We start from the raw sequence: 13092 nt of genomic DNA, 5'->3' as shown, positions 1-13092 counted from the left end.
TACAATAATAAAAAACTAAAGTGATTTAAGATGAAGTCTGCACACTGCGTGGTGTGTTTGTCTCTGTGTGGTTGATTAGCGTGCTGTGGTCTGCATTGCTCTCCGCCCAGCTGTCTCTCTCTGTACCTGTGCGGATCTCTCGCACTACCTCACCATACCTCTCTCTCTCTCTCTCTTGTTTTCTTTCCTTTTATTCTCTTTTCTTCTATGCCACAGACAGCTGTTACACTTAGGCTACAGTACACCTTGGGGAGACTTTCATCTAGTGTTTTTTTTTTATGACACTGCTTGAATGTGCAAAGGTTTTAATTAGCTCAATCCCAGACAGGCCCCAGGGCTGCAGCAGCGCCACTCTGTCTACTGCCTATGCCACTCTCTCACTCTCTCTCCATCTTCACCCGCTCTCTCGCCCTCTGCCTGTCCCCTTACAACCCCAGCACCTTCTGGCTTGTCCTGCTTGCCCTTTCATTCTATCTTTCTCTTTATATTTCACCTCCCTTTTCTCATTTTGTGTCCCCCTCAGCAAAACAAGCCGCTGTACTCCTTTGAGGATAATGCAGACTACGTCTACGATGTGATGTGGTCTCCCGTGCACCCCTCGCTCTTCGCCGCCGTGGACGGCATGGGTCGTCTGGATCTGTGGAACTTGAACAACGACACTGAGGTGAGGTAACGCTTTCGGTCTGGTCCCCCAGATCACGCAAGGCCAAAGATGCATCAAAACAACAACAAGATCCTTTCTGTGTGGGCGTCTCCCGACAGGCCGCCCTTAAATCAGCTTTCTGACAGCTCCTCACAAACAGCTCGCACAACACTCCAGCGGCGTTCCTTTCCACAGACGCACACACACATAGTCTGCAAGCTTACGGCTAATTACTCCGATGTGTGCGGATTCCTCTCTCTCCACCATTCCAGAGTCAGTGAGTTCCCATGGGCTGCAGCCCAGCACAGCGGTTTAACCTGGTCTGCTAAAGCCACTGTCTTTCAAGACCTTCAGGGACTTAGGGACAATCACAGCTTTACTTATTGTATAGGGCTGTGGTATACTGCAAAAAATATTTTAAATATTCTTCTAAACATTCATAAAACAAGACACATTTACTTTGGAAGCAAAATTGTTTAAGAAAATAAGACTTGTCTTCTATCAATATTTATGTAATTTATATATTGTATTTTAAATATTATTTTATATTTTGTATATTTGTATAATTTTATACAATTCAATTATATGTACCATTTTTATTAGTTTTAATTTAATTAAGTTTATTTTTCTCACTTCACTGGAAATAAGAATAACGTGTTTTAAACATTAACCTCATAAAATTTTGTTAATGTTTACTTTAATATAAAAAAAATTTTATTGTAAAAAAATCTATAAAAACTATATAAATATATGAAAATAACATTATATTAAAAATATATAATAATCAACTAATATTCAAGATACATCCTCTGAGAACAAAAAATTATTTGCCATAACTAAAAAAACATTTTTTCATATTGTTTTAACCATTAATCTCATTACATTTTGTTAGATTTGTAGTTTAATATACAGATTTTATATATTTTGATTATAAAAAGTAAAATACTTCAATAAAAACCAAGTACATTTATGAAAATAAAATTATATTAAAATATAAAATAAACAAATATTCAAGATTTATTCTCTAAAAACAAAACAAAAAAAGAATAATTTGCCATTACTCCACTGGATTTTTTAAAATCTTGTTTATCTCAATTTGTAATTTAATATACAATTATTTAGAGATATATTCTCTAAAAACAAAAAATAATTTGCCATTCAATTAAGAAAAATAAATGAATTTGGATTATAAAAAATGAATAGAATTATTACAAATTATAAGTACAAAATAATTCAATATAAACCTTTGAAAAAAAGTCTTAATATCTAAAGCAGTTTTGCTCAATGATGTTTTTAAGGATGTTTAGATTTTTTTCAATCCTGATTCAATTGATTTTTGCAGTGTATTGGCATGCAGACTTTGTAGAACGGTGAGGTCATATTAACTGTCATATACTGGATCTAATAGCGCATGTCACTGATAATGGAGTGTCATCGTACATCACATGCTATGATGTTGATTCATGTGACAGTTGACTTAGTGCTACATGGACCATTCACACAATACGTCAGTCTGTAATGGTGTACATGCCTCACCACAGCGCAGAGTCCAGCGAGAGCTGTTGGGTGTTACGTCTCTCCTGTGTGAGATGAGATCTGCTCTGACTGACACTGCCTGTCCACTAAGGAATACACACCCACTTTAATTACATACTGCTCTGAGATCTGCTGTTCTTGACTCTATAGCCATCTCTCTCTAACCATACGCTGTGGGTTTGGTGGAAGGTAACCAATAAACAGCTCACTGATTGTAAATCACATGTACTAAAGTCAAATTGAAATCAAAACTGACCCTATTTACCTTCTAACATACGTTTCTGGTCTGACTGAATGATTCCTGGAAAATAATGTTTGTTAACGTAATCATTCATTATATATATAATAATATATTATTCAAGATATATTCTCTAAAAACAAAAAATAATTTGCCATTCAATTAAGAAAAATAAATGAATTTGGATTATAAAAAATGAATAGAATTATTACAAATTATAAGTACAAAATAATTCAATATAAACCTTTGAAAAAAAGTCTTAATATCTAAAGCAGTTTTGCTCAATGATGTTTTTAAGGATGTTTAGATTTTTTTCAATCCTGATTCAATTGATTTTTGCAGTGTATTGGCATGCAGACTTTGTAGAACGGTGAGGTCATATTAACTGTCATATACTGGATCTAATAGCGCATGTCACTGATAATGGAGTGTCATCGTACATCACATGCTATGATGTTGATTCATGTGACAGTTGACTTAGTGCTACATGGACCATTCACACAATACGTCAGTCTGTAATGGTGTACATGCCTCACCACAGCGCAGAGTCCAGCGAGAGCTGTTGGGTGTTACGTCTCTCCTGTGTGAGATGAGATCTGCTCTGACTGACACTGCCTGTCCACTAAGGAATACACACCCACTTTAATTACATGCTGCTCTGAGATCTGCTGTTCTCCACTCACCCATCTCTCTCTAACCATACGCTGTGGGTTTGCTGGAAGGTAACCAATAAACAGCTCACTGATTGTAAATCATATATACTAAAGTCAAATTGAAATCATAACTGACCTTAATTACCTTCTTAACATACATTTCTGGTCGGACTGAATGATTCTTAGAAAATAATGTTAATGTTATCTTTCATAAAAAAAAAAAAAAGGCCTTTTGTAATCAAGCCCTCTTTGACCACTTTTCATAAGTATATATATATATATATATATATATATTTACCAAGCCCTCTTATTTTTGATATAGTGACCACATTTAAAGATCCTATCTCATTAGATAAAACCAATCCCATCCTATTATTAGTTTCAATATCCTGTTTAACTCAAGTGAAATGGTAAAAACCAAAAGTAAAATGCAGACACCATGTCTTGTTGTTTTAAAGACTGGGGACACAATGTGAGCTGAATTTAAACCCACATCTGCCACTTGAGCACCATGTGCTTTATGCTACCCACTAGGGCACAGTACATAGGGTACTTTGATACAGTATATACTATGGTAATAAATGATTACCATATAAGTATAGGGATGCACCAATATTAAAATTCTGTCTGATAATCCATTAATTATTTTAATATTCTGACTGATAACTAATAAATGAATGATACTAAAAAAAACTCCATACTATTTTGTCAAAATAAATTACAAATAAACAATGCAATACAAATAAAAACAAAAATTTGTTATATTCAATGCTTCAAGTAAATTTAGGCATCACAATATTATAATGTTCAGTATGAAAAATGCATTTTTTTTTTTTAGATTTGCTAAAGATTCTATTTAACACTGTTAATAAACTATTAGTGTTTTTAAAGATTAACTTTAGGTGAGCGTGTGCAATTAATATCAAAGATGGGTCAATATTATTGAATATTACATTAAAGTATTACAAATATTAGCTAATATTTGATATTTACTCTAATATCGGCCTTTGTTTTAGTCCATTCAGCTCATAATCGATATGGTACCAATATATTGTCCATTCATATTTGTATAACATGGTATTTACATGGTACTCTACATTCTAAAATTGTTAAAGTTATTAAGACAATTTCATTCAAGTTACTACAACTTTTTAATATTTAAAAAATCTATTCAAATCAATTTAATAAAAAAATCAATTAAAGCAAAAATTGTGTGTGTGTGTGTGTGTGGGTGGGTGTCCTCTCAAGAACAATGCGCGTTATCCAAAACATCAGGAGCCAACAGTGCCATGGCATCGCGCATGCTGACGCACACACCGACACATGCATAAACAGGCAAAGATCTTGTGCCAGAAAGCAGCCAACAGTTCTCCATTGTCAACTTATAAAGAAATTCACCCATAACACCATTAACAGACTGCGGGCTCGCCTGGTTCCAATTTACGCAAAGAGAAGCTTGCAGCTTAACCTTGCAGTTGACTCTTGGAGGAAGCTGCTCGCTAATAGCTCTCAGGCTGTGGTTAGCCTGTTCTGAAGCGAGAAAGCTTTTGTATTAGCCAGCGTACAGCTTCCATCTTTGCTGACAACATATGTCACGCCAGTCTTAACTGTCATAAGTAATAGGCAGAAGTCATCTTCACACACGCGCACAAACAGAGCCTGTGTATCGCTTTAATGTGTGCAGAGCAACTTTTCATGATGATTTATGAAATCATTAAAAGCGCTCGTAGTTATTTCCAGTAGAGCTGTGGGTTCATGTCTTCTTCCTATTAGAGCTCAGCTTTGACTAGGCATCCTAACAACATCATTTTATCACAAGGGCTCTGTATGTTTACATTATATGAGTTATAGGCTAATATCCAAAAACTGAGGACACATTTTCTGTAGTGAGATTCGCCAACTGTAGTGAGTCCAAATCCTCTTTGTTATAATTTATTGTATTTTTCTATATTTCTATATTCTAGCATGAATTTGAGGTTGATGGTTGATATTTTATACATTTTAAAGGTGAGCACACTAGGGCTATACGATCCACATTCATTTTATAATTCAACATTTGTCTCATTTGTGTTTTTATTCCTTCTAATTAATATTTGAAGAAATATGGAGTTAGCAACATGACAAAAAGTTGATCAAAAGTAAAACCTTTATGTATGATTTCTTTTTTTTTTTTACTTCATTCATTAAAGAATCATGGGGGGAAATGTTTCACAGTTTCCACAAAAAATATTTAGCAGCACATTTGTTTTAAACATTGATGATAATAATAATAATAATACATGCTAATCAGCATATTAGAATGATTTCTAAGTGATCACGTGACACTGAAGACTGGGGTAATGACTGCTGAAAATTCAGATTTGCCATCACATAAATTAATTACATTTTAAATAAATTAAAATAGAAAACAGTTATTTTAAATTTCAATGATATTTCACAATTTATTTTATTTATTTTTCATCAAATAAATGCAGACTTGGTGAGCATAGGAGATTTATATCAAAAACATTTAAAATTCTTAGTGTATATGCCGGTATATATTTCACCGTGAAAGAGACTTAATTCAAAAACATTCAAAAAATCTTGCCGACCCCAAACTTGTAATGTGAGTAATTCACATATTGTGTGTTTGATATGTTTGATATATGATTAGAGGTGTGTTTTGTGTCCAGGTGCCCACCGCTAGTGTGACAATAGAGGGAGCCCCCGCTCTGAACCGCGTCAGATGGGCCGCAGGGGGCAAAGAGGTCGCCGTGGGAGACTCAGAGGGACGTGTGTGGATATACGACGTTGGAGAGGTATGAATCTTTTGTCACTAATACGTATCGTAATGTGCAAAATTACTGTTATTATTCTTCTCTCAAGATTATTTTTTCAGCTGTATGGCAGCTTTATGAACATAATCAACCCAGTATGGCCTGGATTATTCAAGTGGAAGTGAAATTGAATCTCTCAGAGTTTGACATAAAGGGTTTGCATGTTTACCAAGCTCCGCGTGGCTAGCTTGTTTTTGTTCGAAACGTACTTCCTTATTTTAAGACAGTCTCCACATGACTAAACCACCGCCAAAGAGTGGCAAACCACCAGGACTCCCATGCTCACCATGTTCTTTTCGGTCTCCGGGTTTCGCCTCATGTGTGGGGCAGTGCTAATCTTAGCGCAGTGTATTGTGGTAATTGGAGAGTATGTCGGTCGAGCATGTGGGCTTCTTGGGCTGATGATAATGGTGGGTCATCAATAAAATGAAGTGAAGGAAAGGAAAGTTGAAGGGTTTAGGTGGAATGTGGCTTATTTACAAAAGACTTTGACATGAAGCACTCAACATGGCCTCTATCAGCAGAGGCAGTCACCAACCTCCAGTCGCGGCAAGAAGTACCACTTCTGACGACTGCCAAGGTCCCTTCGTGTTATATTTAGTAGACTGTGTTAAATATTTGCTTTGGAACACCACAGCATGTTTTCGTTACGCTTGAGTCATATTGCATAAATTTCAGATGTCATTTTGGGTGGTTTACAGTTGAAGTTAAATAGATTTTATTCTTCAACCGCGGGTCACCCCCTGTATGAGAGTTTTTTTAAGGCCAGAATTATAATCTATGATGTACTAAAGCTAAAGATTCTCTTTAAACTCTTGCTTTGCTGCTGTATAATTCTAGTTGACCATAGAAGAAGACAATTTATGCAAATATCTGCTCTACTGCCCCTTGTGGCAACACAAAGAATGCAACACGTATTAGTCTTCCATTATGAATTCTGTTCAGACAGTCGAGTGTTTGTGTTCATGTTCTTGCCTGACACTATTACTGCAGTTCATACAAACCATGATTTTCTGTACACCCCTTCTATGACCAGCATGAATTTGATTTAAAATTAATTTTTTTTAAGAAGCAAGGTTAAACATCTAATTAAATCTTATAAAAAATGTTAAAACATATTTTATTATTTTCTAGAAAATATATTTTAACTGCTTCACTTATTAATATCTAAATAAATTATGTCTGCAAAATGATGTGATCAACCAACCTGCAGAAAAAAAGAGCGGACCCATCAGACCATAATGTTAAGTATGTCATGTCATATATTTGACATATGTCATATATTTTTAGGCTAGTTTTTTTTTGTTTTCAAAATGTTATTTTGCAAATCCCTAAAAATTTGAATTATGATATCTTGAAAAATATATTTAAAATATTTGATTAAGATGTAAAGGGACAAAATTGCAATAATTTTACTCAATTATACTTCATGACATTTTTAGATTTATTAAATGTAAACATTTCTTTAAAAAATGGTATAAAACTATTTCAAAAAACATACATATGAAACATTATAATAATATATACAGTATATATACAGTGGTGGGCAAAATTTGTTTTTGTTTATTTGAATATATATATATATATATACTATACATATACATAAATAATTATGTATAGTATACAGAATATAGTGATGAAATCCCAGTGTTATAAGGTCATTTATTGATGAAGGCCTCTTAAGACCCCCCTGCTGTACTATAAAAGAGCTTGATTTGGTCTTGGGTTTGGAAGTGGCTGTCATCTCCTCCCACCTCTCTATTCCTGTTTAATTATACCCTGTAGATCTCTCTCTCTCTCTCTCTCTCTCTGTCACCCAGCCGACCCATAGTCCCCATCTTCCCCTTCCTGAGAACTGACACGATAAATATTCAGCACTCAAAGGCCAAACAAGCAGCTTTGTTGTTCTGTCTCTGAATCACAATGTGTGGTGATCTCTTTCCTCTCCCACACTGTGACAGCACATGTAATGCGTAGCTTTTGCTCTTGATGTGGCATTTTGGAGGGGTGGGGGGTGTTTTTGCCACTAGATTTCTAAAACGCTCATCTGTTGCAGCTGGCTGTGCCCCACAGTGAGGACTGGGCCCACTTCGGCCACACGCTGATGGAGATCCGTGCCAACCACGGGGACGGTGAGGAGGAGGGGCCTGTGGAGCTGGCCACGTAAACACCGGATCAGAGTCATCACCAACCCAGACTGAGCCTGATGTAACACACCCAATTAGCATGTCCACTAGTACTGTGCTGTTTACTCCAATAAAAGGGACCGTTGATCCAAATAATGAAATATTACTAGGGCTGAGAAAAAATATTGCATGATTTTTTCCTTCAAACCAGTTAAGTGCAAATCCTACCCCACAGCGATTCCATTGATCAACTCAATCATGCAGTCACCAGTCAAGAAAAGTTCAGAAATATCTTCAGTGGATCAAATCGATACAAACAGTAGGCCTAATGCTAACAGGATGTGCTACCAAGTTATACTGAGCTTAGGGTTTAGGTTGAGGTCAAAGTTTAGTATTATATTGTGCAGGCAGTCTGAGCCGTGATTTACATAACCAATATGGTCTTTAGAATCAGCTATGCGGTGGGGTTTTGTGCATAACTGGTGTAGGGGGGAAAAATCATGAATAAATATTGATTTTCTGATTATTTGCTGACAATTCCTGAAATCTCAAGATTAATCTTTTACTCTGGCTGTGTCTGAAATCACATACTCTCTAAATAGTTAAGCCTACTTTAAGTAATTACTTAGAGGCTGTTTAAAAAGTATGTTCGGTAAAGTATGGATGTGTGTAGTATGAACTTTATGAAGACATACTACATTCGTTGTCATTGTCATGTGACCTGCTGGTCTCCTGAGATAGTAAAGTGTCCATGTGCACACTTCAGAATCTCACTGAAAGTAGGGACATTTTTTCTCCTACTGTGAATTCGGTCATACTACTTTTTTAACATAGTGTTTATCGCTATATAGTAAGGAAGTAGTTTATGTGATTTCGGATGCCAGCGTGACAATGTATTTGCGCTATCCGTCCTGTACATGTCGCTAAACTAATTTACCTAAATGCACAGTTTGGGCCATGTTGTTATTTTTTTAATTTATATTTTTCGTAATGTGCAGGCTAATGTACGAAGTTACCAGGTTCTCTGTATCACTTGTTTTTTGCATCGCTTTCCAGCAGCTGAGTCTTCAGTGCCACGGCAAAGGAAATCTGAATATGAGTTTGTTGTCTAGATGACTGTACAGCAAATTAATAAGAAACGTCTTTCTACTGAGTTGTCCTTGCGGAATGCATGTAAAATAAGCATACACGACCAATGTTGTCTGAAGACAGTGCGACTGGTAAAGACCGATTACCGAAAAGAATGACTTGAATGAGCCCGTTCATTAATTACATAATTTACAGGATTAGTAACGAGTGTCTATCATATATCAGCTAAATAGACGTTGTAACTGTTTTACTCACCACTGTCTTTCCATAATGAACGTGAATAATGAACACATTCTTTTTATGGGAAAGAGCTGCTTATTTTGTCCTACACAAAGTCATACAGGTTTGGAATGACATGAAAGGTAATTTTCATATTTAGGTGAACTATCTCTTTAATGTTGTACTCATGGGTTTGTTACTAAGCATTTGAAATTAGGTTTCATTTCCGTGAGCTTTTTGTCGTGCGAGAGTTCATTGTATTTTTACTTTACGTCTCATTACCTTGATGGCAATTCATGTTAAATCAGTTAATAACATTTTTGAAAATGTGCATTTCAGAAATGTGAATTAGAAATAACCTCCTGTTAGAAAGGCATCTTCGATGTTGGTTTGTGGTCATTTTTAGTATACTTGATTATTGTGTGTGTGTATATTTTTGTACTGAGCCCCTGCATGAAGCATTGACAAATTAAGTTATATACAAGTTGGTGACCGTGTCAACAATATTCACAGTGGCTTTCTCATCAGTGTTACAGTGATGCAAGCAGGTATTGAGTGTATACTAAAAGATGTTTCACATGTTAGAAATGATGTTACTGAAAACCATAACTGTGTGGCTAAATGAAACAAGTGTTGGCAAATAAAATATGCTTCTAGCAACCATTTTTGTTTGATCTCCTTTAATAAATCTGTCCATCAGTGCATCTATTGCTGCCATACTTACAGTAAGGCACAATGTTTACACACTACATGTACAATCAACTCTACTCCTGTACAGCTCAATTTAGTCTTCACATCATTTTTAAGGGGTTGAGAAATACAGTACCCAGACTGACAAACATCATGTGTAAAACCCTACTGCGGAGTCTCTCATTTCACATTGACCATAAATTGCCACTGCGTGTAGATTCCCAACACACAAATGTAACACTATACAAACATAAATATGAAATACTATAATACATTCAAATATGAGAGTACACATCAGTAATGAAATGAACTGCCCAATGAGTGCTATGTGCTTAGTTTTATGGTAAAAGGAGGAGAAAGGAAAATGTAAACAGTTGCACATCTATCATTTAAACAATACAACATGGTCATTTCCAACTGGATATGCTTGTACTGTTTTAAAACCCTGCAATATGCATCAAGAGACATGTTCATTAAATAAATAAACTGTAGTATATCTAACTGACCATTTGAATTGACTGGTTTGTCCATATCCATTTAGCTGGTTTGCAACAGTTTGCTAAAGGTAATTTTTTTCTTCAGGTAAATAAAAAATATAATAAAACAACTGAAAGGATCAAATAAAATAAAAATGTTTGATTTACATTTAAATTAAATCAAAGTCACACTACAATCCCACTGAAGAATCCAAGACTTTGTGGTAGATTTAAAAAATATTAAACATCATCCCATCTAATGTTGTACTTTAAAGTTGTCATTTGCACTAACAATCACATAAAACATTATTTCCAGTTCATCTGCTGAAGGTTTTATGTTCTCAACAAGAAGGAAGGTTCCAGTGCTGCTGAAGTGGATGTGTGTGGGGCGGCAGGCGCTCGGAATCGTGGTAGATGCAGTCCAAATTTACTCTCGATGCCAGCAAACGTGGCCACAGCCAACCTGAAGCCACCGATGTGGTCAGGATTGGGCGCCGGGAGGCTGATCCGAGACTTGGGAGTAGGCTCTGCGCCAGCTGGTTTTCTGTGGTGAGGAGAGAGGGAGAGAGAAGATGGATGAGGAAACTTCACATTCTGCTGTGTCCTGTCAGAAAGAATAAACAGCCTGTCTGAATACTGAAAACAAGAATATTTTCCCCTCAAGTTATGGAACACAAAATAAATGAATAGACCAGAACCGGTTTCTCGCCTTCCTTTTTTTTTTTTTTTTTTTAAACAAAAAAAAAAAAAAAAAAACTTTCCATTTAGGACACAAATCCTATTTTAGGATGTCCTCTTACCATGTTTGCCTGAATGAAATCATAATCATGTAGCTCAGATCGGTCTGAAGCACCAAAACCAGACATGTCCGCATAAGCAATAAAATAAACATGTCAATGTCTATGTGCTTATGTATATTTATGACAAAGGAAAGAGCATGTAAATAGAGTCTCACTATGACCACATACAAAACACATCTTTTCATTCATTCTGTATATGCATGTGCTATTTTCTCAGTTTCTCTATTTTACTACAGCTTTTGGAATACATGATTCTGTCAATTGTGGCATTGAAATATTTTTTGGGAATAACTTACAGTAATAACTTTATATTTGACCACTGTCCGAGGCAAATAATTTTCTACATACACTACCATACAAAAGTTTGGGGTCAGTTAGAAGAAATTAATACCTTCATTCAAGTGAAAGAAATATATTTTTTTTTTTACTTTTTATTCATCAATATTAATGGTTTTCGCACATATATAAAGCAGCACAACCGTTTCCTACATTGATAATAATAGGAAATGTTTCTTGAGGAGCAAATCGTAATATTAGAATGATTATTAGAAGGATCATGTGACACTGAAGACTGGAGTGATGATGCAGAAAATTCAGCTTTGCCATCACAATTAATAAATTACATTTTAAATAATTTAAAATAGAAAAGTTTAGTGACATTTCACAATATTTCAGTTTTACTGTATTTGTTATCAAATGAATGCATAATATGCATAATATAAATGCAATATTTAAAAAATTCCACAGGTCTCTTCTCTATTATAATAAACATAATTATTTTATTATTGTACTACTTAATATCCTAATGATTTTTGGCATAAAAGAAAAATCAATAATTTTGACCCATACAATGTATTTTTGGCTATTGCTACAAATATACCCCAGCGACTTAAGACTGGTTTTGTGGTCCAGGGTCACATTTTTGATTCAATGCCATTTTAGAACTACAACTTTTTGTGGAAAGTTGGAAAGGGGTAAATGATGACAAAATTCTTATTTTTGGCTGAACTGACCCTTTAAAATATAAGGTCAACTGCAAAATCGCTGGTAACAAAAAATATTGGCACGACTAGTTTCAGGGACGTCTGCGAGATATACCTTCAGCTCCTTTCCAGAAGGCACGAGGCCCCTCCTCCTGAAGAATCTTCCAGAAACAGTCAATGAGTCCATTGTACATGGTCTGGCCTGCACGGGCAGCCACTTGTAACCGGGTCTTGATAAAGAAATTAATACCTTCATTCAAGTGAAAGAAATATATTTTTTTTTTTACTTTTTATTCATCAATATTAATGGTTTTCGCACATATATAAAGCAGCACAACCGTTTCCTACATTGATAATAATAGGAAATGTTTCTTGAGGAGCAAATCGTAATATTAGAATGATTATTAGAAGGATCATGTGACACTGAAGACTGGAGTGATGATGCAGAAAATTCAGCTTTGCCATCACAATTAATAAATTACATTTTAAATAATTTAAAATAGAAAAGTTTAGTGACATTTCACAATATTTCAGTTTTACTGTATTTGTTATCAAATAAATGCATAATATGCATAATATAAATGCAATATTTAAAAAATTCCACAGGTCTCTTCTCTATTATAATAAACATAATTATTTTATTATTGTACAATATCAATAATACTTTATATATATATATATATATATATATATATATATAACTAAGGGCCAGATTTACTAAACAGGGCAAATTAGCAGTAGAGCGCAATTCCGTAAAAGAATTTCTGCGGGGGAAATTCTGCGGGTGATTTACTGACAATGCGCACATTAAAGAACACAGACA

At 35.0% G+C, this 13092-nt stretch overlaps 2 protein-coding genes across 6 annotated transcripts in view; one reads left to right on the top strand and one right to left on the bottom strand.

Annotated features, from left to right (window-relative positions):
- Nucleotides 1–13092, top strand: part of dync1i1a (dynein cytoplasmic 1 intermediate chain 1a) — a 106840-nt gene that overhangs the window by 79395 nt on the left and 14353 nt on the right. For 4 of the 5 annotated variants that reach the window (XM_016542732.1, XM_016542753.1, XM_016542745.1 and 1 more), the window contains 3 exons: nucleotides 524–664; nucleotides 5743–5868; nucleotides 7943–10581. In XM_016542732.1, the coding sequence (XP_016398218.1) occupies nucleotides 524–664; nucleotides 5743–5868; nucleotides 7943–8053 (378 nt within the window). In that variant the 3' untranslated portion in view covers nucleotides 8054–10581. Of the gene's footprint in view, nucleotides 1–523; nucleotides 665–5742; nucleotides 5869–7942; nucleotides 10582–13092 lie in introns of those variants that run through there. The other variant, XR_001638788.1, reaches the window with a different exon arrangement.
- LOC107731765 (calcium-binding mitochondrial carrier protein Aralar2-like) overlaps nucleotides 10677–13092 on the bottom strand; it is a 41443-nt gene continuing 39027 nt past the window's right edge. The window contains exons 17-18 of the mRNA XM_016542939.1: nucleotides 12385–12519; nucleotides 10677–11115 (exon numbers count right to left, since the gene is read on the bottom strand). Coding sequence (XP_016398425.1) covers nucleotides 10820–11115; nucleotides 12385–12519 — 431 coding nt within the window. The 3' untranslated portion in view covers nucleotides 10677–10819. The remainder of the gene's footprint in view (nucleotides 11116–12384; nucleotides 12520–13092) is intronic.

The sequence above is a fragment of the Sinocyclocheilus rhinocerous genome, unplaced genomic scaffold (assembly GCF_001515625.1).
Source record: "Sinocyclocheilus rhinocerous isolate Xijiao unplaced genomic scaffold, SAMN03320098_v1.1 scaffold193, whole genome shotgun sequence".
Lineage (NCBI taxonomy): Eukaryota > Metazoa > Chordata > Actinopteri > Cypriniformes > Cyprinidae > Sinocyclocheilus > Sinocyclocheilus rhinocerous.
Note: the sequence above shows the minus strand (reverse complement) of the source record. Positions and strands in the feature narration are given on the sequence as shown.